This window comes from Pipistrellus kuhlii, unplaced genomic scaffold (genome assembly GCF_014108245.1).
Source record: "Pipistrellus kuhlii isolate mPipKuh1 unplaced genomic scaffold, mPipKuh1.p scaffold_m20_p_11, whole genome shotgun sequence".
In the NCBI taxonomy this organism is placed as follows: domain Eukaryota; kingdom Metazoa; phylum Chordata; class Mammalia; order Chiroptera; family Vespertilionidae; genus Pipistrellus; species Pipistrellus kuhlii.
This window is the reverse complement of record NW_023425416.1, coordinates 51,948,371-51,972,457: the sequence shown is the minus strand read 5'-3', so window position 1 is coordinate 51,972,457 and position 24,087 is coordinate 51,948,371. Positions and strand designations below refer to the sequence as shown.

Here is a 24,087-nt window from a genome sequence, read left to right as displayed (position 1 = left end):
GGGCTGAGCCCCAGAGAGCCGCGGCCTCCGAGCGGACGGGATGCGAGGGAACTGTCCGGAGGGAGGGCTCTGACACCGCGGCCAGGCCAGCCGGGCGGGAAGGGAACCGAGGGCGCAGAGCGGCTGCTGGTGGCTGGCCGCCACCAGGCTTTCCCAGCACGAGCTCACAGGAGCCAAAAACGGGCACAACGGGCACAACGGGACAATAGGACTGCAGGGGCGGGGGGGGGGGGGGCATGGGACCCGCCAGCTGTTACCATCCGGCTTCCCTGGGCCTTGCTCGGGGCCAGGCTCCCGAGAGCTCAGGCGCTGACACGTGCCCTTCCCTCAATTCCCACGGGGAGGTGGGGGGCCATGTTCCCACTGACCATACAGACGGTCCCAGAGCCTGTCAATCCCAAGCCAAGGCAATAGTGACAGGGGCCTCCGAGCGCCACCCTGGGAGCCGCGTTTGTACCTTCTCCTGTCTTCAGGGTGTGTGAGCAGCCAGGTGGGAGAGCTTAAGGCGCCTGCATGGCCGGTGGCGGGACCAGGGCCAGCCAGCTGCTCCCTCGCCAGCCCAGGCCTCCGGCTGCGGCCGGGCCATGGCAGCGCTCTCACCTGCTCTGCGGCCCCGCGGGGAGTGCAGACGGGGCCACCTGGCCGCCTCCCTGGCAGCTGCCTGCTAGCTCTGGGGCACTGGGGGCCGGAGGAAGGCTCAGCCGGACGGGCCTCACTCTCCCCACCCGGCTCCAGGTGCCCAGGGTCGGTGGGAGGCTCGCACCTGCGTTTTTCTCCCACAGGCTTGTGGGTGGAGTGGATGCGGAGGAGGGAAACCTGGCAGAGCGGTGGGGAGCAGAGAAGACAGAGCAGTGTCAGCTGCTTTTCTGATCGCTTTATGACCAGAACCTGAATAGAGAGCCCCACAGGTTAAGGCCCAGGGCACCGTCGGGCAGGGCGGGGCCGCGGTCCTCACTGCTGGGTGTACGAGCAGCCGGTCCGCCTGGCCCCAGGGAGGCGAATGGAGTGTCACTCTCCTGGGTCAGTAACCACTGATGTTCCTCCCGCTGAGCACCGGGGGAGGGGGGCTGCTCCTAATGTCAAACTCCTCCTCAATATGGCCGCCACCCTCCCTGGTCTCTACATCCCCAGTCCTGCTGGGCTGGTCTCCTGGGGGAGGGCCAGGGCACACCTCTGGAAGCCATTTATTACTCTACATTGAAAGTGTTGTGGGGTCGAACCCTGGGTTCAAAATAAGACCACTGGATGTCGAAACCGGTTTGGCTCAGTGGATACAGCACTGGTCTGCAGGCTGAAAGGTCCCAGGTTCGATTCTGGTCAAGGGCATGTACACTGGCTGCGGGTACATCCCCAGTGGGGGGTGTGAAGGAGGCAGCTGGTTGATATTTCTCTCTCATCGATGTTTCTGGCTCTCCTCCCGCCGAGCTCCAGAACTGCTCTCCCCAGTGACCTATCTCTCTGTAAAACATCAATAAAATATATTTTTTAAAAAACACTGGAGGCTGATGATTGATTAAAAAAGCAGGCAAGAATTTATTAAAAAAAACTGGCCAGGACGGCCACGAGGGCACCACACGTAGGTGAGTCCACACTGTTCCAGGTGTAGGCAGTCTTTTTAAAGGTCCAAACCACAGGAATTTTCCTTGTTCTAAATTCTAAATTCTAAAGGCTGGGAACATTGGAATGTGGCCCTAACTTGATAACACAGAAGCAGAGCTCAGCGGTTAATCTCTAAAGGTTATCTAGTTTCTACCCCTGAAGCTACTGAGTCAGTGGGAATCAATCTCCTGTAGGTCTGGTCCCAGGCACAGGAAAATTGCCTTAGCCTCCAGGTCTCCACCTGGAAGCTGAGGTAACTACCCTATGTTTAAGCAAGTAGCGAATGCCGAAGCCAGATAGCAGGGTTAAAATTCAAACGGCAGTTTTTACCCGAGTATGGTTGCTACCATACTTCAGAAAGTTTAATCATCTTATTTTTAAATATATATTTTGATTTCAGAGAAGGGAAAGGGAGAGAGGTAGAAACATCGATGATGAGAATCATGGATCGGCTGCCTCCTGCATGCCCCACACCGGGGACCAAGCCCACAGCTGGAGCATGTGCCCTGACTGGAATCAAACCCAGGACCCTTCAGTCAGCAGGCTGACGCTCTATCCACTGAGCCACACTGGCCAGGGCGAAAGTTCAATCCTTTTAATTCAAAGCCGAGGCCTGTGGAGAGAGCTCCCTCAGCGTTTATGGCTGTGGCCTCACGGAAGGGTCTGTCCCACTCTTAATGCCAGAGCCGGCCCCGCGGCGCTTACTGAGCTGGGACATCTGTCCTCCGGGGTCCGTGTGTCCAGCAGCCAGAGGTCAGTGACTCAGCGCTCCGGCACTGGGTGTGTCTGCAGGCGCGCAGGGGGTGACGCCTAACCAGCCTGGGCTAGTTACGCTCACTGACTCCTGGGGGCGGGGGGGGGGGGGGGGGGGGCGCGTCGCCCAGGCGGCCTGTCCTCCTCCCGGTCTCCTGACCCCTGTGGACGTGGCCTGGGGCTGAGGTAGAGGGCCCAGGAGGCCGGGCAGCAGAGCCGGTGGCCAGGAGGTGAGGGGGCAGGAGGAGGAGGAACTCTGGGCCGAGGTGAGAAGGGGCCACACAGGCAGAGCCCAGAGCAGAAGCGGCGCCGAGGCCGCCTGGGGAGAGCTCAGACCCCGGCCCAGCCCAGGGGCCGGATGAGGAGCGAGGAGACGGGTCCCCGCGTCCAGCCCACGGCCAGCCTGGAGCTGGCCTCGGAGACTCCAGGCTCCGCTCTCGGGCCTCCACTTGGCCACTCACTCCTCTCTCACCTTTTTAAAAAATTAATGTATTTTTATTGATTTCAGAGAGGGAGAGGGAGGTAGAGACATCAATGATGAGAATCTTGATCGGCTGCCTCCTGCACACATCTCACACTTCAAGTCCACAACCCGGGCCTGTGCCCTGACTGGGAATCGAACTGTGACCTCCTGGGTCAGAGGTCAGCCCCGGGCGGGCTCTCTCCTTTCTCTCTCCCTTCCTCCTCAGCTGCCCCCTCAGCCCCAGCTCCTGCCTCGGCATTGCCGTGGGGAGGCGGCCAGGGGACCGAGCCCGAGTCCAAGTGTGTGGCCTGCAGGCTCCAAAGCTCTTATTTATGCTCTGAGCGGGTGTTTCTATTTTGGTTCTGCCGATCCAAGCCACAGTCCGGTGTTTCCACAGAAACGGCCTGTGGCCGTCCGGCTCGCCCGGGGACGGGGGAGGAGGGGAGGAGCCCAACCCTGCGCCTGGGGAGGCTCCAGCCCGTGTCCCTCCGGGGGCCCCAGACCCCTGCAGGGGAGCCGGGGCCCAGCAGGAAGCCGGTGCCCGGGCCGGGGCCAGGATGAGGGGCGGCTCCCGCCCGGAACAGCTGTCTGTGAGACGGGAATTCCCACACAAACAAGCCGAGGTGCTGCAGCCGGAGCGGCTCAGCGTCCACCTATGAACCAGGAGGTCGGGGTTCAATCCCGTCAGGCCAGGGCCCAGGCCCGGGTTGCGGACTCCAGCCCCAGTGGGAGGCGTGCAGGAGGCAGCCCATCCGTGATTCTCATCACTGATGTCTCTCCCTCTCCCCTCCTCCTCAGCAGACACGCCTTTAAAAACAAAACCACCCCCGCGGGCGCGTGAGGCCAGCTCTCCGGCTGCAGTGGGGCCGGAGGCGGGGGGAGGAACGGCGAGTTCCCAGGCGGCCATGACTACGCCGGCTTCCCAACAAAGGAAACCAAACCAGCAGAGGAGCCCGTGTGCCCACCCCGACCTGCCCCGCACTCCCGTTCCCCGGGCAACCGCCCCGCCAGCAGCCAGCAGAGCCCTCCTGGTCCCCGCAGCCGCCCTGTGACCGCCCGCAGGGAGGCACTCGGCCTGGTGGGAGCCCACGCCGGCTGCAGAGAGGCTCCCACACACGAATTCCCTCTGCGGGAGCGGCACACGCCCAGGCACGTAGATCAGAAACACGGGGAGAGAAGGAACTAAACCCTCCCGTGACCCCTCCGTGTCCTATCCGTGCCCACCATGTCCCTTCCGTGTCCTATCCGTGCCCACCATGTCCCCTCCCTGTCCCCCGTGACAATTCTCTGCACACGTGCTCAGTCTCACAAACTTGGGATAACTGCACTAAAACTGTAATGTCAGAGCATCGAGGTAGGTGTGGGGGAAGCTGTACACGGTTTGTCGCCCCGCCCCGCCCCGCCCCGCCCCGCCCCGGCGGGAGCTTCCCTCACGGCACACACGTGACCACGGAGCCCCGAGGGTGTGACCGGGCCTCCCGCTGGGCCTGCACCCCCCCCCCCCCCCCCCCCCGCCCCTCCCCCCGCTCCAGGGCCGCCCACGACCGGCGAGACAGCGAGTCCTGGCAGGGGCAGGGCCCGCACAGCCTCCCCCCTGGGAGGTGAGCTTCTGGTCAGGGCGCCCCAGGCACAGCGCCTTCCCGTCACCGAGGGACCCATCAGGGCCCCGGCAGCGCCGTCTCCTGCAGCCGCTCCTCCTTGGCCGGCTGTCCCGTCTCCAGGCCCAGCGCCCTTGGGCCCCTCCTCTGTGCGGGGCCCACCCAGCACGCCCCCTCGGGATGCCCTGCGGCCAGACCCCCACCCCACAGGTGGGAGCTCGCTGCAGGGCAGAGGCCGGTGCCCAGGGGAGCCCAGGGCTGGTCTCGGGGTGCAGTCAAGTGCCACCCTGGTCCAATCCCGTCTCCACCTGTGAGCCCCGAGCCCTGAGGAGTCGCCAGCCCTAAGCAGGGTGAGGTCAGGAGCCCCTGGCCTCCTCCTCCCCAATCCGCCCCCGGAGCCCAGGAGGCACTTGCTGCCAGCTGCTGGGGCTCAGTGCCTGCTCCCCAGAGCTCCTGTCATGGTTGAAGAGGCCGGCTCTCCGGGGCGCTGGAGCCACCCGCTAAGCTCTGGGCTGCGCTGCCTCCCTCCCTCCCTGCCCACCGTGGCCTCCGGGTCCCAGGCCTGGACAAGGTCAGGCATGAAGGTGGGTGGGAGGTACCTATATGCACCCTCCCCCCCCCGCCCCGCGGGGACCGGTGAGAAAGCCCTGCCAGGAGGGACAGGGTGCTCCCAGTCCCTCTGATGACCTCTGAGCGGCCGGGGCCTGAGCGGGGCGTGGTGGGGCGAGGGAAGGCTGGTCTGGAGGGAGGGCCTGGTGGGCAGGGAGAGGAAGTGGGGAGTGGAGGGCCTGGGCCAGGGTCCACCGAGCCCCTGGCTGTGGCCACAGGGGCTCCTGGGAAAGAACACCAGGAGACACGGCAGAGGCACAGCCACCGGGCTGAGCACGGTGTATTGGCATCAACCAGAGAAACAGAACAGTCAGAAACACTTCAAAGCAACAGGGAAACAACAAAACACGCAAACCAAACAGCACTGGCTCCGCTCCAGGGAGCCAGGAAAGTGGGGGTTCCGGGGGTGAGGGGGGCGGCCTCACTCCAGGTGGTATTTGAAGGGGCCCATCAGGCTGTAGTCCTCCTCCAGGTCCAGCACCGTCTGGACCACGCTGTGGTCGTCGAAGGCGCGCTGCAGGCTGCCGGGGTCGGCCTCCGCCGCCTCCCGCGGGCTCTCGTCCATGAGCAGCGCCCAGGCCTCCTCCGGGAAGGGCGAGTCCCCGCAGGGGCCGCACACACGGCTCAGCTCGTTCTCGAACTCCAGCCTCCCCGCCAGCTCCTCCATGGTGCGGATGCTCGTGCTGTCTGGGGAGGGAGGGCCGTTCGGCGGGCTCCGAGGGCGGCAGGGACCGCTCGGGGCTGCGCCCGGGGGTTTGCACAGGGACAGGCTGTGCCAGAGCCCGGGCCAACCCTAAGGGCGGCTCAGCACCCCATTTCCGGCTCCTATGTGCCCAACTGTCGAGCCCCCCGGAGGGTGCACATGTGTGCGCCTCCCAGGCTGACAACCTCCAGGTGAGGAGAGGGGGGAGATGGCGCCGTAAGGCACCAGAGGACCAGTGCCCTAGGGTCTCCCTCCCTCCCTGAAGCGCCAACAGCCCAGGGCTGCACCCCTGGAGAAGGAGCCGTGGTCCTACTGTGCGTGGGGTCACTGAGGCGGGCTCCCAGGCTCCCCACAGAGTGCAGATGTGCAGACACGTGTCTGCCAGACACAGCAGCTGCAATGCCTCCTGGTGGGCTTTGATTCACTTTTTTGTTGTTGTTGGGTTTTGTTTTGTTTTTGAGTTTTTACAGAGAAAAAGAGAGAGGGATAGAGAGTTTGAAACATCAATGAGAGAGAAACATCGATCAGCTGCCTCCTGCACACCCCCTACTGGGGATGTGCCTGCAACCAAGGCACATGCCCTTGACAGGAATCGAACCTGGGACTTTTCACTCCGAAGGCCAACACTCTATCCACTGAGCCAAACTGGTTTCGGCAGGATTTACTTTAAGTTAATGTTTTTATTGGCTTTTTAGAGAGAGAGGAAGAGGGAGAGGGAGAGAGAGAGAGAGAAACATCAATGATGAAACATCACTGATCGGCTGCCTCCTGCATGCCCCCGAATGGGGATCAATCCCGCAACCCAGGCCTGAGCCCTCCATGGGAATGGAACCATTGACCTTCTGGTTCATGGGCCAACACTCAACCCACTGAGCCACACCAGCCGGGCTAAGATTTCTTTTCACCGTGTTCCCACCACAGCTGGACCCCCCACCCGTCCACTCCGTTTCCTGCAGATCTCAGCTTGACCACAAGTTCTGGGCCCGCTGCCCCAGGGTTGTGCTGTGGTTTCTGAAATGGCTGCCAGGCCACCAGGTCTCGGCCCAGAGCCTGCCATGAGCTCGGCCAATGGATGAGAGATGGTCTTTCCTGACCCACCATCGCCTCCTGGAGGTGGCGCGCGGTACTCACCGATGATGTCCAGCAGGTCCTTGGTGACCTCTTGGCTAGAACTGCCGAGGGGCAGACTTGAGTCAGCCTTCAGCTCCTTCTCCATGTCTTTCCTGCAGCCAGGGGAAAGGAAAAGGTGGGGAATTAGAGCCTCTTTCAAGAAAAATACTTTTTGATTTTAGGGGGGCCGGGGAGAGAAACATCAGTTATGAGAATCATTGATCGGCTGCCTCCTGCACGCCCCCACCTGGGATCAAACCCACAACCCGGGCCTGTGCCCAGGCTGGAAATCAAATCATGACCTCCTGGTGCATAGGTTGATGCTAACCAGGGAGCCACACCGGCTGGGCCCTCTTTCAATAAAACATTGACGGGTGTTAGGTAATGTTCATTGCCACTTAGGCTGTGATTAGAGGACAACGGAAATGACTCCGTCAGCGCGGCCGACTACACATCACCGACGCCGCATCCGTGAGAGCCAGGATGACGCCTTGAAGAGCGGTGAGCTCCGTCCCCGCGGCCGCCAGGACGGCAGCACCCAGTGGGGGCTCCCGGGAGAGAAGGTCCGGGGAGGCACCGGGGAGTCAGGAAGCTCTGGGTCGGGGGGCGGGCAGGGAGCAGGGTGAGGGCGAGGCCAGCCGGCCGGGCCCCACAGTGGCAAAGGAGCCGGGATAAGATGCTCTTTCTGTAGCATAAAAACCCTTTGGGGCGGGGTTCGGGGGACTGCGGGGTGGGTGGGGCTAGGAGAGTGGGGGGAAAGGAGATAACATTTTTAACAATAAAGTTTTTTAAAGGGAAAAAAATAATGTGACTTGGGAAACCAGGATCTTTAACACTCCCTCCTCCTCTGGTTTGTGCCGGTGGCCTCCCCTGACCCCTGACCCCTGACCCCAAACACACACACTCACACCCTTTCCGGGGCTCCCGGGGCGGGGGACCAGGAGGGACCAGGCCCCGTCGGGGAACGGGGTCAGGGGGGTCGGGGTCGGGGTCGGGGGTCGGGGTCAGGGTCGGGGTCAGGGTCGGGGCGGTCACCTGAGGCCGTCGCTGCGGCCGTCGCCGGGCTCGGGGCCGGGCTCGGGGCCGGGCTCGGGGCCCCAGGGCGGGCCGGGCAGGTTCTCCCTGGCGGCCAGCGGCCTGCGGGCGGCCGGGGCGGGCCTGGCGCCGGGGCCCGGGGCCTCCCTGTCGGCGGCGCCGGGCGGCGGGGGCTCCGGGCGGGCGCGCTGCTGCGACAGCCGGACGCCCTCGAAGGCGCGGTCGATGGCGGCCGCCAGCTCCTTGCGGCAGCGGCGCAGCTTCTCCGACATCGTCCGGCCGCGTGCTGGGGGGGCGCCCGTCAATGGGGGGCCCCCAGGGCCAGCGCTGTCCGCCTGCGGCCGGGGACCCCCTGCCCCCACGGGGATCCGCCGCCGAACCCCACCCATCGCACCCCAAACGCCGCCCACCGCCCCGAACCCCACCCATCGCACCCCAAACCCCGCCCACCGCCCCGAACCCCACCCATCGCACCCCAGACCCCGCCCACTGCACCCGCCCCGCCCCAAGCCCCGCCTGCCGCCCCCCAAACCCCGCCCGTCGCCCCCCAAACCCTCGCCCGGCGGAGGGAGAGCCTCACCCAGTGCAGCCGCCGCCCCAACCGTCAGCGCCGAGGGCGGTCAGTGCGGAGGGTCAGCGCGGAGGGCACGTGCCCAACCGCCGGCGCGGGTTAAAGGTCAGGGCGGCCCCTGCCGCCGCGGCGCGGGTTAAAGGTCACGGTGGCCCCTGCCACGGCGGCGGGTTAAAGGTCAGGGCGGCCCCTGCTGCGGCGGCGCGGGTTAAAGGTCAGGTGTCCCTGTCCCTCCCGGAGGGAAACGAGGGCGCAGCCGCCCGCCTGGGCCTGGAGGCTGCGTTGGGGGATGGGCCGTGCAGGGGCCTCGGCGGGGGGCGGGGGGCAGGGGCCCCACGGGGGGCCCAGGACGCAGGGGTAGGGGTCTCGCTTCTCGCTAAGATTGGGGCTCTCCAACCCCCCCACTCCCAGCAGAGGCCGGTGGAGGGGCAGGTCCCGCATCTGTGCTGACCTGAGTGGCAGTGAGGGGGGGTGCAGGGAGGAGGGGTGCGGGCCACAGGACAGCACTGCTAGGCGCCCCTGCAGACGAGGGCGGGAGACCCCACAACCTTCACTTGGGCGGGGAAACGCCAAGAGGGAGATGTTTGCTGGGCAGGCGACTGGGGGGGAGCAGGGATGGCCGCTGCAGCCTCTGCCAACCCCATGAGGCTGTGCCCTCCCGCCTCGGTTCCGTCCACGCGCACAGCCCCGCCCCCGCCCCCGGTTCTATAGGAATCACTCCACCCTCTTAAAAGGAAAATAATTCAGCCTCTTGACATAACCCTTCTCAAGAAACGGGCTTTTTTTTTTTTCTTCTGCTCATAAAAGAAGGGAATTTCCTCATCTGGTTTTCAGTCCAAACACTAGTAGTCTTCAGGGGTCACACGGTGGCGTCAGTTGGTGTCCATGCTGCAGGCCGCCTCCTCCCCCAGGCCCTGCTGGGAGCTGCTGGGGTGCAGCCCGCCGTCCGAGGAGCCGGCGAAGCCGGCGAGGGGAGGCGCCGTGTGGGACTCCCCGTCTCGGCGTTGGTAGAACAGCACGTAAGCCGCTTTTGTCTAAAACACGAGGGGAGAGGTCCTCACTGGCTGGAAAGCCACCCGTTCTACCCAGCTGTCTCGCTGTTCCCATCACACTGTCACGGGTTTTCCGTTGTTATAAACGCACAAAGCTTCCCCAATGTCACCTCCTCAGGACAGATTCCCAGAGGGACTGTCGTTAAAAACAGGAAAAGCCTAGAGGTGGCTGTGGCCGGGCTGACTCACCACGATCTGGTCCTCGGAGGCCAGGGACACGTTGCTGTCGTCGAAGTAGTACCACTTCCCATTGAGCTTGTTCTTGGCGTACGCGGTGTCTGCCGAGCCAAGGGAAACACGCTAGCCGCCGCCGCACTGCGGCCTGGCCGGCCCAGGTTCGCACCAAAGCAGACTCCAAAATGCAACACAGGCCTGACACCAGGACTAACCTACAGCTGTGTCTTAACAAAAGTCTCTCATCCCGTATTAGACCTCCAAAGGGCTTGAAGGGGAGGAAATGGAGCTGTCAGGAACCAGCACTTTACACTGATTTGGGGAAACAATTTTAAAAAATGGCGAACCCCGTCCATGTTCAGGGTGTCTACTGCCCCCTGCCTCTGGAGCCGGTGGGCAGACCTGGGAGGGGCACTGGGCACCTGGGCTGTTGGCAGAGCTCGGCTGTGGACAGACTTAATCTTTCTGGACAGCTGTAACAGCTCCTCAGTGACCAGCAGCTCACAGCCGGCACTTCCTGTCCTGATTTCGTACTGTTTCTAAGCAGGATGTGTTTACAGCAGCAATGCCAACTCCTGCTCCACCCGCTCCCAGGAGCGCAGAGCTGGGACGGACTGACGCATCTGACCCCCCGGGGCACCCTCTCGCTGTGGTGGCGGTAAAGGGGAGGGGGAGAGGGAGCACAGCCCCTCCCCTCCCCGTTGCCCACTTTCCAGAAACAGGTAAGATGGGCAAGCTCTCTTCGCTAAAAGGCAAACCCATGCATGACAGACATTTTGGAAAACAGCAGAGTGAGGAGGAAGAGGAATTCACGTTTTGGTGTGTCCTCCGAGGCCTCCCAGCCCCAGCGGTTTCCCCGCTTTTGGTTTCAGTAGCTGTGACCCTGCTCCTGTGATGGCGCCGCTCTGTGCTTTCGCTTTCACTGCATCCCCCTCAGCTGCGTGTGCAATGGCCGAGAGCTCGGCCATCAGGCAGATGGACAGCAGTCCCAGCTCCTGACCACACGCCGTCACTGACTGTTCGTGGTTACAGTGCCTTGGAGACTCCCCTGCTGCCAGCACCGCCCCCCTCGCAGCCCCGGCTTTGTCCGGTCTAATGAGCATATTATTTTGTTGTTGTTTTTTATGGATGAATATCTTTGTGCATAAAGCTAACCTAATACCATTTCCTTAGGACAAATTCCCAGAGATGGGATTACTGGATTAAAGAATAGGAAAACTCGCTCAGCAGCTGAGCGCCGACCTATAAGCCAGGTCAGGGCACAAGCTCAGGATGCGGGCTTCATCCCCGGTGTGGGGCGTGCAGGAGGCAGCCCATCAATAATTCTATCTCATCATTGATGTTTCTCTCTCCCCCTCTCCCTTCCTCTCTGAAATCAATAAAAATATTTTTAAAAGAATATGAAAACCAAAAAGAAATGTTACAAATGGCCGAGACTGGTTTGGCTCAGTGGATAGAGCGTCGGCTTGGGGACTGGGGGGTCCCTGTTCGATTCCGGTCAAGGGCATGTGCCTTGGTTGCGGTCATGTCCCCAGTGGGGGGTGTGTAGGAGGCAGCTGATCGATGACTCTCATCGATGTTTCTGACTCTCTATCTCTCTCCCTTCCTCTCTGTGCAAAATCAATAAAATATATTTTTAAAAATATTTTTAAAAAAAAAAATGTTACAAATGAAGGGGCTACCGAACGGAAAAGGCCTGAGGCCCATGGTGCTGGCGGGGGGAGGGGCAGAGCTGCGGCAGAGGGCACGATGCGGGTACTCACAGTGGCCAACCCCCATGGCTCCGTAATGATTGGACACGGCAATGAGGTCGTACACATAAGGCCTTGCTGACGGGTCACAGACAAACTCGGACATGTTCAGACCTCTAAGCACAAAACACAAGAACAGCCGTCACTACGTTATTAATTTAGAGAAACCCCTTTATGCAGCAGACAGGCCAGAGGGAGGCGCTGCAGAGGCAGAACACGCACAGGCCAGGCCTGGTCCCGGCTGACGGCTGACCTCTCCGGCTGCAAAGGAAAGCCTCCTGGGAAGGCCAGACCAGCGGGAGGACGGCTCTCCACCGCCCAGGCTGCCGGGACACCTCACAGCCACGCGTGGTGCCTCCACGTTCACGCTGCACCAGAACAGGCTCCATCAAGCTTTCATCCCCATGTTTCATTGTGAGAACTCCAAGCATACAGAAAAGTGAAGAATTTCCCAACAAATATCCAGTACCCATCACCTCGGTCCTCCACTGACACGCCCGTTTGTCTCCCCCCAGCATGTTAACTCTGCCCTTGGTGGCGGAGACCCATCCTGCTGCCTGAGTGCCTGCCAGTCACTCGGGGTCTGGGCCGGAGGTCGGAGGCCGGAGGAGACAGCCAGCCCCCTCGCCTGGGACAGGAGCCCCCGAACAACCCCCTCCGCCCGCAGACTCCCTCCAGCCAAAGCCTCACTCCCAGAGCCCACGGCCACGTCCGTGGTGGCGAACCCGCTGCCATCGGTGCCAGCTTCCTCCCGGCGAGTGCTGCCGGGACAGCAGCAGGACCCACCTGACCGGGAACTCCACCACCGTGTCCAGCTTGTCCCTCCAGTACCGGCTGTAGGAGAAACGCTTGAGGTGCACGACCAGGATCTTGGGCAAGGACCACAGGTCAAACTTCTTGGTGGCCTGCTGGTGCCTCTTGCAGTTGGGACAGTACCTGAGGGAAGGGAGAACGGCCATGGGGGGGCGGGGAGCGAGCGCAGCCGCAGCCCGTCCTTCCGGCCGCGGCTCAGTCACCTCCCAGCGGGGAGGGCGCTCCGTCTGCAAAGCAGACGCCGGGGAAAGGTCTGTCAGGTCTGTCGGGCCGCGTGCACCCGCTGGCCGGCGGGCGGGGGTCGGGGGTCGGGCGGGGCGGGGCGGGCCTACCAGGGGTCGTGCTCCCCGAGCGTCTCCATGGTGGTGAAGAGCTCGATGCAGTCCCGCAGGGCCATGGCCGTCTTCTTCTTCTTCTGCGGCTGCAGCATGCTCACGTGCTTCTCAAAGGCCTGCGGGGGCAGAGCGAGGTCTGCGGGGAGACGAGGCTCCGGCAGCCGCGGGCAGCGGCTCTCACGAGCCTCTGGTGCCGTCACTCAGCCCCAAACCGAAGCTGCCGTGGGTGACCGCCCCCGATGCCCGGCCCTGCCGCCTACCTCGGACTCCTGCTCATCGTAATACAGGCTCCGCGTCTCGGGGTCCCAGTCGATGGCCAGGGTGGACCGAGCTGTGGGGGACCCAAGGTCACCGTTAGGGAGGGGCAGCCCCAGGAGCGGCTCTTCAGGTCACCCTGAGGCTGCACCCCGGACGGCCGCCCAGCGCCAGCCCGAGCGACGCTCTGCCTCAGCCGCCGCCTCCCGGGCCCGTCCTTCGGCCCAGGTCTCCCCGCGCACAGACAAGCTCCAGCTGCCACCACAGAATGTGGAAGGACGGAGAAACGGGCTGGAACTGCCCTCCGCCTTAACCCGCAGAAAAGCTGACCAAGTCAGATCCCGCCGCCGCCTGCGACGCCTCCTGAGGGACGCACAGGAGCTGCAGGGGCCGCCCCGCCGCAGGCGTTTCCAGGCCCCGGTGTGTGTGTGGGGGGAGACTACGCTGAGGAGTCAGACTGGAGTTCCAGAAAATTGCTAGAAATTGCAAGACAACATCTAAAAGGAGAAAGCCGCCTGGGGAAGAGGGAGCTGCAGAGAGCGCGAGCTCAGGAAGATCTCAATAAATCTGTTATTTAGAATTTTTAAAGAAGAGGAGCAAAGAAAAAGCCAGCGAGCTGCGGAGTCAGTTCCTCTCTGCTCCAGGGAAGGCGGCTGAGGACAGTGCCCTCCTGCCGGTGCGGCGCCCCGCTGGCCTGCGCCTGTCGCCCACGACGCCCATCGGAGGGCGCCTCTTCCGTCCGGAGGGCAGCCCCGCCTGCAAAACCCACGCCCCCTCTCGCTGGCCCGTTCAGGAGCACCTTATGGAACAAGGGAGATGCATTCTTGGCCTCCAGGAGCCATTCTTGGCCTCCGGGAGCCGAGTCTGGAGAAGACTGCCCCCCGGGGGGAGACGGGGAGGGAGGGAGCTCCTGAAGCATCAAGGACGGAGGGAAGAGGCTGGCAGGAGGGGGGGTGAACGTGTGCGCCTCTGTGCACGGTGTCTCTCTGTTCACTATCGATTGATTGATTTTCGAGACAGGAAGCAGAGAGGGAGTGAGAGAGAAACACTGATTTGTTGTTCTACTTACTTATGCCTTCATTGGTTGATTATTCGTATGAGCCCTGACTGAGGATCGAACCCACAACCCTGGCACAGTGGGACCCACTGACCTACCTACCAGGCCTCCATTTCTCTTAGACAGCCCTTGGGGAGCGTCAAGAGAAGAGGGCACAAGTGTGTGTTCCCGGAGACACACGGAGGCCATGGGCCCAAAGCAGGAAGTACCGAGAGCAAGCCCTCCCCGGACGGTCCGGCCCGCCGGAGGCAGACACGCTTACAGCTGAGTTTCAGCAGCTTCCCGTCGGTCGCAAGGGCGTTGATGTCGGCCGTCCCGTAGGAGTTCACGAGGCTGAAGGTGAAGAGCCTTTTGGGGCAGGGCCGGCCCGCGCTCTTCCTCTGGGCCGTCTCCCCCTGGTCGCCTCCCGGCTCATCCTCCCAGCCGCCCTCGGGCTCCGAGAGCTGCTCTCGGCCCTCCTCCAGGTGCTCCATCTCCTCCTCGTCCTCTCCTGCACAAAGGAAGCTCCTGTACCACGGGCCACTGTCCGCGTCAAAACGTGCTAGTGTCCACCCGCCGTGTTCCTCCAGGTTTCCTAAAAACCTTTCTACTGATTTTTAGAAAGAATGGAGAGGAGAGAGAGAAGCAGCAGCCAGCTGCCTCCTGCACGCCCCCTACTGGGCATCCACCCACAACCTGGGTATGTGCCCCGACCCGGAACCCAACCGGCAACTTCTTGGTACAGAAGGTGACTCTCGACCAACTGAGCCCCACCAGCCAGGCAAGAAGCACCCCCTCTACTCCCCACGCTTAGGACTGAACCCCACTCAGCCACAGGCCCGCTCGGCTTGGCCTGTCTGAGCGGCAGCCCGCCGCCTGCCTAGGAGGCTCCTCCAGGGGCCGCCAGAGCCTCCCCTCCCAGCGCCTCCTCCCGGTGTGACCTCTGGGAGCGGGGCAGTGCTCACCTTCACAGCTGCCTCGGGAGCCATTGCAGGCCCCGGGCTCCAGGGGCGAGCCGCCTGCCTCCTCGGGCAGCGGCTGTTTTATGTAGCGGCTTGAAAGAGAAGAGAAAAACTGTCAGCGGTAACGTTTACGTACTGTCCCCACTCCTCACCTACAGGCAGTTCACAATGTGTACAGTGACCCGAAGGCAGTTTAATAAAAAGCTCTGACATCACGTGATGGCTCAGCACTGGAAGAGACTGAGAGGAACCCAGAGACGAGGTGTCAGCTGCCACGTCCCTGAGACTCAGGACGGTGTTTCCAGCATCACCGTCCAAAGCCTCTCCCAGGCTTTAACTACTGCTTCAGACCAGCAGTGGGATTCTTCAAAAACGTGGTTCAAATAAATAATGCAGCCAAAGCACTGGACTCCCTAACGCCGGTGACTGACAGCTGGGAGACACGCCTCCCGGGACAGGAGGCTGCGGAGGTGCTTAAGAGGAGCCCCCCTCCCGGCACCTGCCCGGCCCCCCAGGGGCTGGCACCGCTGTTCTAATGGGAGCGGGCAGGCGGGGGCACCACGGGCCCTGCAGCGAGGGTCAGCGCTATGGCCGCATCGGCACTGACCTCAGGGAACAAACCAACCTGATCCGCTCGCACACAGCCTGGTACAGAGACTCGAGGGTCAGCGTGTGCTTGGGGACGGACACCAGCAGCGGCTGCCCATACAGCACTGCCCCGGAGGACGGGCTCGCCGGCCGGGACTTCCTCTCCCGGAAGTAGACGGGGAGCGTGACGCACTCGGAGCCATCCGCGCAGGCGCTGCGGACCTCGTACCTGTCGGTCACACAGGAGCGGTCAGGACAGAGACCCGCCTGCAGCTACACGTGGCCACGAACGGTGGCTGGACAGCACGCTTTGGCACGGAGGCAGAGAACCCACACTCCAGACCGTTCCGGGGCTGGTCCCGAGGAGGTCACCACGCAGCCCGGGCGCGGGCTCACGGGTCCCCCGCCCCCACCACAGCCCGTGGTCCTCCAGCGGGATCAGCAGCGCGGCTGTCACCGCCCATCACTCCACACAGACACGCGGGCCCGGCCAGACTCCGCGTTTGTCACCAGGAATTCACCTTCTAAAAAAGCACTCTCAGTGCCCTGTCCTTTAGTAAAACAAGACATTATACAGACGTACACCTGGAACATTAGCTGAAGACCCTTTATTTCAAATGAAGAAGCAAATTTATAAAACAAATTGCTTGTCATCTTTGTTCAAAAACACTGAAGTAAAAGAATCATCGTCTAAATTTTTTAAAAATCAGTGATAACCAAAGGAACTGGTAAACACAAATCAATGATTTTGAAAAATGTGTCTTACTTAGTGAATACATGGGACTGAGGAGAGTTAGATGTTTTATCCTGGAACAGATGTTACCAAAATGCTGGCAACCGACTGTGGTCTTTCCCTCTTCCTATAGGGGGAGACACAAGCTTACTGATTCAATTTTTGAAAACTATAAACACAAAATCACACACACACACCCCTCCCCAGGTGCCTGGCCAGCAGTTCTGACTAGTAAATGCAGGAGCTTGTTTTTAATCTCACAAAAACGTCCGAGCTGTGCGCCAGGGCAGCGGTCGCTGGCCTTTCGGACCTCACGGGGCTGGTGGTGCGCGGACCCTGGGTTGGCGACCGCTAGACGGCTGCTCTCGGGTGAGGCCCTGGTGGTCTAACATCAGGGTCACGAACCAGGCCTTGGAGGGAGGCTGGCCGACTCCGCACCCCTCCTGCCAGTTTCCAGTGCTGTGCCCAGGCCATGCCCCTAGCGTCCACGTCTGTTTGCGCAGGGGCCACACACCACCCACCTCAGTGCCAGCCGAGCAGGCAGCGCTCAGCAGCACCCACCACACGCCGAGTGCCAGGTGAGAACAATGGCTTTCCTGGAGGCCGGCCCTCAGGCCTGTGAATCCCTTCGTGAGGGTGGTCTGCCAGCCCCCTCCCGGCAGCACCGGCTCTCGGCTCAGCTACGTACAGGCCCTGGTTTCCAGGAAGGAGCCGGGTCCGAGTGGACATGCCCCAGGCTGCGGCCCAGGCGAGCTCGGCCTCCGCTGTGAGTGAGGGAAGGGAGCAGACTCTTGGCGCTGAGGAGGGAGCTGCCTGACCAGCGGGGACAGAGCCGGGGCCGGGGCGGGGCCGAGAACCATCGTTTTAGAGTGACCCAGGAGTCCGAGGGCAGGCGTAAGGGAAGGAATGGCCTCTTGGTGTAGTGCCTTCCTCACTCAAAACTAAAACCAACAAAACCCTAGAGCTCTCACCACCAAAGACAAGTTGGCGGCGAGAGGAAAGAAGGAGCCAGCATGCAGGGCTGGGGCGCGGGCCAGCTACACTGCAGCCGCCCCCGGGCGAGGACGGCACAGACCTGCTACGAGGGCGACCCCGAGGCAGGAGTGGGGACCGGGGACCAGCTGGGGTCGGAGCGTGCTGTCCCCAGGAACGCGGAGACTCAGCCTCCGAGCTCACAGCATTAACCTGTCCCTGTCCCTGTCCCTGTCCCCGGCCCAGCCCTGGGCCAGCCATGCCCGGAGGGAGCAGACTCTCCCTGGCCTGGCCGCCCTGGGCCTGCCAGGCTCGCCCACGCCGCGCTCTCCTGAGAAAGCACCTGCCGGCAGCACTGCCGGCGGGACCTCGCAGGAAGCACTGACGGCGTCACACTGAGCGCCGTCTGGAGCGCCTGGCTCTGAAGCCGGAGGTGCTCAGCACAGACGGCTGCCCGCAGCCCCTCAACCACCTCTGGCCCCCCCGGGGGGGGGCAGGTCCACGTGCTACGGGACCGAGGAGGGAGCCTCCAGCCTGTGTCCGGCCCGCAGCGGCCCCGCCCGCACTCACACAAAGATGTCGTCCCGGGGCATGATGTGGTTCAGCCCTTCGTCCATCTGGAAGATCTTGTGGAACCGGTGATTGTACACGTCTGTGACCACCATCTGAGGATGACAGGAGCAGGAAGGTCACGGAGGGGTTAGGAGCACACTCGCTTCCACCCAGGGACAGAGGAGGAGATGTGCGTCCAGGGAGCGCACCCTGTGGGCGACCTGAGCTCGGGCTGGCCTGCGGGGAGCGGCATGGCTGCACAGCGGAAGGCATGTGGCCACGTCCGCCCGCCTCTGCCCTGGGCTCAGGGCGGACGATGCGATCACATCCGGCCAGCCAGAGAGAACCCCCAGAAGGGCCACCAGGTGAAAACCAACCCCACGGGGTGTGCAGGCCCCGCCGAGGGCACGCCCTGCCTTACGTTTTCCGCAGCCACGCCCGACAGCCTGGACAGCGCCTCGCACAGGTCCGACACGGCGCCCATCAGCGGCACGGTCACACGGTACTGCAGAGCAAGACGGGGGGAGGGAGACGGGGTGAGAAAGACGGGGGGAGGGAGACGGGGGAGAAAGACGGGGATGAGGGAGACGGGGCGAGGAAGACGGGGGGCAGGGGGGCGGGAGAGATGGGGCGAGGGAGACGGGGATGAGGGAGAGGCATGGGCGCGCCCCAAAGGGGGGAGGTGAGCGGGAAGAGCATGCGTTTGGGAGGCAGGAGCGTCCTTCCAGGAAGTCTACAGTGAGCTCAGGGCCAGACAGGTGGCAGCAGAGCCAAGAGGAAGGGCTTCTGTCTGGACAGAGCACGGCTGTATTTATTTATTGTTAATACATCTCTTACTGATTTCAGGGGGCGAGGGAAGAGACAGAAACATCAGTGATGAGAGAGAATCACTGACTGGCTGCCTCCTGCACGCCCCACACTGGGATGGAGCCTGCAACGTGGGCCTGTGCTCTTGTCCAGAATCGAACTCAGAAGAACCCTTCAGTCTGTAGGCCATGCTCTACGCTGAGCCACACCAGCACGGTTTCATTTTATTCTTAACTACGTTCTCGGGAGAACTATTACAATTGTACAGCTGCCTGCCAGCCCTCATGCGAACACCCAGAGGCCGCAGGGAGACGCAGGGAGCCATCTGCCTGGCGTTCCGCGGAGCCCTCCTGGCTGCCTGGGGGGGCGGCCAGAGAAAGGGCCCTGCTTCCGGTCCCAACATTCCTCAAGGAGCACCTGGCAGCGGAGCCCACTCCTGCCGCTGGGGAGTGCCACAGGAAAGGGCTCAGAAGCCGAGTGACGGGGTGACACGGAGCCTGCTGGAGGCCACGGGCTTCCGCCAGTCGGTGAGCACCTGCTGAGGGAGAGGGAAGGGCCCCTCTGGGTCTGACACCACTCAACACGGAAGTGCCACGGCTCTCACCTGCGCAGGCCTGCAGCGAGGGTCGGCGGGAACCAGGAAGACCTCCATAACGCGATCTTTCTTCAAGGGCAGCGGGAGAGTTAGGTAACAAAATGGGTCAAAGGTCACAGAGACCTTGGCACACTCTGGGCACACCAACGTGGACTTGAAGAGGCCGTGGAAGGTGTCCACAATCACAGAGTCGTTCCGCAGCCGGTGGTTCTCCCAGGCCTCCTTCGCAACCACCTGCGGTCGAGAGGAAGTGTGAGCGGACGCCGACAGCCCGTCCCCGGGCCCCGCGGCCCGAAGGCTCCAGAGAAACCGAGGCGGAGCCCTGGCTGGCTGTCGTCCCAGCACCGAGCGGCTGAGGTGTGCCTCCCGGGCACAGCAGGGTGCACGTTTCCCTCTCACATCAATGTCCCCCTCCTTTCTATACAATAGAACCTATGAAAACCGTGTCCTCGGTGAAGACTGAACATGAGGCAGGCTGTGCAGCCAAGAACTGGGCCGGCCAGCCAGAGCTCGCTCCCTCGCTCACACACACACACACACACACACACACACACACGCCAGCTCCACGCCGCCACATGCTTAGTGCTGACGGAGCCACTCAGAAAGCCGGCCTCTGCCGGTCCAGAGGGAGCCACGTGCCCTGAGCACGGGGGGCGCACAGGCCTGACGGGGCACCGCCTGCACACGGGGTTTCCCGCTCCGAGTCCGTCAGTGAGGGGTAGCGTCCAGCGCTTTTCCTCTAAGAGGTGAATCTACGTCCAAGCAGTCACACTGGCCCTCCACCGCGGCAGGAGGCTTACAGCGCACACCGAGTCCCTCGCACGGGCCAGAAAGCACGGAAGGTGTGAGTGCCCCAGCGATACCATAACGATGTTCTGAGATCACTGACGGACCCTGGTGAGAGCAGTCAGTCTCAGGAGCCCACACCACAGGCTCTCTGTAGTCAGCGAGCCCGTCTCTGGTCACCGGTGAAATGCCAGCCCACGGGCTTCGATCTGACAGCGCCACGAGGGAGCAGCAGGAGCGGCTGCGTTCACCCTCTCCCTCTGACCTGGAATGCACTCTACCAGCACCACAGCCTCATCACCAACGACAACAGACCGCCAGGCCCTGGCACCAGCCCCAGAGGACAGGCCGTCCTGCAGCTCGCACAGCAGGAGTGTTCCGGAAGGCCGCGCAGTCCCGCGACGCACCGCGTCTGGCCGCCCGTTGGCGTCCTGCAGCTCCAGGTAGGGCTTCTTCTTCACGCGGTTCAGGTCTTCGTGCAGCCCGTCCAGCAGGAAGGCGAGCAGCTCCTGGGAGTCCTGCTGCTGGTAGCCGGAGAACTGCGGGGCGAAGCGGCCCACCTGGGTCTGCAGGAGCAAGGGCACCGAGGGCAAAGGCGCGTCAGAGGGGTCAGCCCGGAAACTCACACCAAGTCCTTTGCAGCCCTGGCCGGGTTGGCTTAGTGGTTAGAGCGTCCACCCACGGACCAATGGGTTCGATTCCTGGTCAAAGGCATGTACCTGGGATTCAGACCCAGTCCTGGCCTGGGCATGTACAGGAGGCAACTGACTGATGTATGTCTCTCACATGGATGTCTCTCTTTTTCTCCTCCTTCCCTCCCTTCCACACTCTTCAAAAACCAAAGGGAAAATATCCTGGGGTGAGGATTACAAAAAGCAGAGAGGAAAAAATACATACGTATACATATATATACATATATATATACACACACACCCACACACACCCACACACACACACACACAGAGAGAGAGAGAGGCAGACAGAGATAGAGACGGAGGGAGGAAGGGGGGAGAGAACAGAAAGCTCTGCAGCTATGCAGGGAGCTGGGGCAGTAAGGGACATCTGGTTGAACAGCCCTCGCCAGAGAGGGCCTGGTCAGAGCCAGGAGGGCAGGGCTCTGGAGCCTGGCCCCTGCCCTAAGGAGAGTAAAGGTGGCCCTGAGCACTGACGGAAGGCGCTCCAGCTTCTCTGGCTCCGCTCCGGCAGAGCCGGACAAGGCGCACACCAGCCTGGGCCTGACAGCACCGTGTGCGTGCGCTGACCTCCCAGCGGTCCTCGGTGCTCCCACCAGCAAGGCCGGCCTCCCGGCAGCCTGCTGGCAGCACCATCCCAGGGCAGCCTGCTGGCGGCGCCATCCCAGGCCCCCAGCCCTGCAGGAGCGATTCCGATGAGCCTACAGCTGGAGAGCCGCTGCTCCACCTGTGCTAGCAGCAGGGACCCTCGCCACATGTGCACGTGGACTAAATTAATTAAAACTAAACACGGTAACAAACCCAGGGCCTGTGCACCCTAACCACGTCGGTGCCTCGTGGCTCCCACACCGACAGCGCAGAGACGTCTGCCATCGAGGAGGCGCTGAGCTCTCTCGTTTCTAACCCTGTCCGTCAGCGGTCCGTTACATGAGCACAGCCCAGCGTGCTGTCACCCAGGGCTGGGCTCTGTGACGTCACTACATCCCCTGGAATTAATATGACCGTGGCCATGAAGAGACTTAGCTTTCAATTCCAATGAGCCACCTGAGATTGTGACGTTCTCCGTGAACGGAGGTGCTATTCATTTCCTCCAGAATAAAACCGCCCGTCTTTCCCCGGGGCCCCAGGGAGGTTCCTGGAAGCCCAGCGGTCCGGCAAAGAGCACTGCTCAGATTTCACAAGCTGGAGGCCAGGCACTCCCCTCAGCAGAAGACACATTCAGGCGAGGGGAAGACCACGTTACTGTAAGCACCCATCTCCTCCTCAATCTTCTTTTTATTTATTATTTTTTTTAAAGATATTTTTATTGATTTCAGAGGGAAGGAAGAGAGAGAAGAAGGGAGAGGAGAGAGGGAGAGAGAGAGAAATGCAAGAGAATAATAAATGTGCTGCCTCCTGCACGCCCCACACGGGATCAAGCCCACAGCCTTGGTATGTGCCGAGTGGTAATCAAACCACTGAGCAACACTGGCCCGGCCTCCCAATCTTCTTTCGCTGCCTCACATCACCTTCTAATAATGTCAACCCAATTCCTAACTCAGGAGGCTCATCTCAAAGCACTATGGGTACAGGTTCCAGGCTCAGTGAACTGGGAGCAGCCTGCAGATGACACTGGAACTTAACTTGAACTTTTGTGGTCCGGCTTAAGCTGCTGGCCGTTTAAAGGCTGGTGCCACAGAATGCAGCATTCTGAGCAACCAGCTTACAAATGACTTCTCAGGTACCCCAGCCCAGTGACAGGGCTGAGGCCACTTAGGATAAATGCACTAAATGGCTGACCAAGGGGAAAGAAGAATCTGATCATGTGATGTCTCTAGTCTCAGACTGCATCTTTTTTTAAGAAAATATATTTCTATTGATTTCAGAGAGGAAGGGAGAGGGAGAGAGAGACAGAAACATCAATGATGAGAAAGAATCATAAATCAGCTGTCCTCTACACACCCCATTACCGCAGCCCAGGCGTATGCTCTGACCAGGGACCGAACCGTGACCTGGTTCTTAGGTCAACACTGAACCACTGGCTCACACTGGCCAGGCTCAGGTTCCATCTCAGTCCCAAAGGCAAGCAAAAGAAGGCTTCCTCCCACATGAAACCAGTCTCCCCTCTCACGGGGCGGGAGCATGTACATCTACCGACCTTGAACATGCGAGGCGCCACGTGCGCGTCCCTCCCGGACCACATCTGCTTGATGAGCTCGGCGTAGGCCTCTGCGATCTCGCCCTTCATCCCCAGGGGGTTGTCTCTGTTGATCTCGGCCTCGTACTCGTCCTGGAGGAAGTAGTCCGTCAGGGGCGCGGTGTTGCTCAGGCACTGGAAGAGAGCGGGCGGAGCTGACTGCTGGAGCGCACCCGCACCCGAACTAAAGGGCCACCAGGGCCACACCAGCCCCAGGGAGTCCGCGCGCTCCCTGAAGGCTCACCCAGAGGCACAGCCTCCCCGGAGGCCACGCCGGAGGCACCTTGCAGCTACCCTCCCAGGGGATGGCCTCAGGCCACTCCTGCCCCAGTCCACTCACTGGCACAGACAGAAGCGCCCCTTTACCTGCAAAGCAGAGTTCATGAAGCAGGTGTTCCCCAGGTTTCCGAGTCCGCAGAGCCCGGGATGGACCTGAGGCGATGGCGGCTCCTGACAATTATACGAAGCAGAGAAGCCAGAGCCACTGGAAAACACAACGCACGTCACCGATAAGGAGGGCGCCACACGCGCGCCCTCAGGGCTGCGCCAGGGCCTCTGAGCTCTCGTCTGGCAATAACCCCACGAGACAAGCTCTCTCCTCCCCTGCAGACCCCCCTCCCCCCCGCCCCTGCCATCGGTGTGGCAGGCTAGCAGGCGGCCACACATCCTGAGGAGGAGAAATGCTATTTGAACGCCCCCTTCCAGGCTGTGGCAGAGCTAACTGTATTCCTCCAGAAGGCAATGCCAGGTGACTTCCGGAAAGATCGCCGTGGCTACCGCGACCCGGAGCTCGCAGCTGCCACCACTCCGGCCACACTGCCCTGCCTGCGCTGAGGCGGGCCCGCCGTGTGTGCTGTGTGGCAGAGGCTGGGCCGCGTGGAAAGGATCGCAGCCGTCCCGAGGGAAAGGCGGGGCTCTCCCGCTGCAGTCACCCTCAGAGCGCCGCTGCCCGGCCAGCCCTTCCTTCCCAGTGACCCCGTGACCCCCAGTGACAGGCTGTGCGACAACGCCCGCCGGTGGGAGAACAAGTCAGTACAGGCGGCCCTCACTGTGAGCAGGAAGTGCAGCGAGAAGCCACAGCAGCAGGCCGGTGGGGCCCGTGCCCCTAGCTTAGTGCAGCGGCGGAGAGCGCAGGACTCGGGGGAGCCGGGTGAAAGGGCCTGCTCTTACCCCCTGCTGACTCCGGAACTGTGCATCCCAGAGGTGTTAGTGCTATCACCATTTGCAATGGGAGAGGCAGACACAGAGGAATAGGGACTCGCTGATGATTTTGGAGAGGTAGTGAAATTTCTGCTAGGCGCAGTGCTTGATCTGGGAAAGAGAAGCAGAAACAATGCTACTGACTTTTAGAAAAAAGCAAGCCCTAT

The 24,087-nt window shown here is 61.9% G+C and overlaps 2 protein-coding genes across 5 annotated transcripts in view; both read right to left on the bottom strand.

Moving 5' to 3' along the window:
* Positions 1 to 5,252: 5,252 nt before the first annotated feature.
* CUNH3orf62 (chromosome unknown C3orf62 homolog) lies at positions 5,253 to 12,421 on the bottom strand. The gene is made up of 5 exons (XM_045579593.1): positions 12,407 to 12,421; positions 10,952 to 10,959; positions 7,871 to 8,144; positions 6,857 to 6,948; positions 5,253 to 5,709 (listed from the first exon to the last, which is right to left on the bottom strand). Exons 3-5 carry the CDS (start codon positions 8,140 to 8,142, stop codon positions 5,444 to 5,446), a joined length of 630 nt encoding a protein of 209 aa, XP_045435549.1. The 5' UTR covers positions 8,143 to 8,144; positions 10,952 to 10,959; positions 12,407 to 12,421; the 3' UTR covers positions 5,253 to 5,443.
* The window catches only part of USP4 (ubiquitin specific peptidase 4), a 28,651-nt gene continuing 13,756 nt past the window's right edge, over positions 9,193 to 24,087 (bottom strand). The window contains exons 7-22 of one of the 4 annotated variants that reach the window (XM_036432273.2): positions 23,891 to 24,031; positions 23,087 to 23,204; positions 22,682 to 22,855; positions 20,260 to 20,418; positions 19,076 to 19,300; positions 18,086 to 18,169; positions 17,683 to 17,777; positions 15,445 to 15,636; positions 14,823 to 14,911; positions 14,141 to 14,368; positions 12,827 to 12,897; positions 12,564 to 12,682; positions 12,205 to 12,354; positions 11,431 to 11,534; positions 9,683 to 9,771; positions 9,193 to 9,475 (exon numbers count right to left, since the gene is read on the bottom strand). In XM_036432273.2, coding sequence (XP_036288166.1) covers positions 9,314 to 9,475; positions 9,683 to 9,771; positions 11,431 to 11,534; positions 12,205 to 12,354; positions 12,564 to 12,682; positions 12,827 to 12,897; positions 14,141 to 14,368; positions 14,823 to 14,911; positions 15,445 to 15,636; positions 17,683 to 17,777; positions 18,086 to 18,169; positions 19,076 to 19,300; positions 20,260 to 20,418; positions 22,682 to 22,855; positions 23,087 to 23,204; positions 23,891 to 24,031 — 2,200 coding nt within the window. In that variant the 3' untranslated portion in view covers positions 9,193 to 9,313. Of the gene's footprint in view, positions 9,476 to 9,682; positions 9,772 to 11,430; positions 11,535 to 12,204; positions 12,355 to 12,563; positions 12,683 to 12,826; positions 12,898 to 14,140; positions 14,369 to 14,822; positions 14,912 to 15,444; positions 15,637 to 16,173; positions 16,268 to 17,682; positions 17,778 to 18,085; positions 18,170 to 19,075; positions 19,301 to 20,259; positions 20,419 to 22,681; positions 22,856 to 23,086; positions 23,205 to 23,890; positions 24,032 to 24,087 lie in introns of those variants that run through there. The other 3 variants (XM_045579591.1, XM_036432274.2, XM_036432275.2) reach the window with 3 other exon arrangements.

Coding starts and splice junctions, on each gene's coding strand:
- CUNH3orf62 (XM_045579593.1), bottom strand. CDS start 8,142: ATGTCGGAGAAGCTGCGCCGCTGCCGCAAGGAGCTGGCGGCCGCCATC. Junction 6,949..7,870: donor GGCCGCAGCGACGGCCTCAG/GTGACCGCCCCG, acceptor CCCTGGCTGCAG/GAAAGACATGGAGAAGGAGC. Junction 5,710..6,856: donor GGACCTGCTGGACATCATCG/GTGAGTACCGCG, acceptor CTCCCTCCCCAG/ACAGCACGAGCATCCGCACC.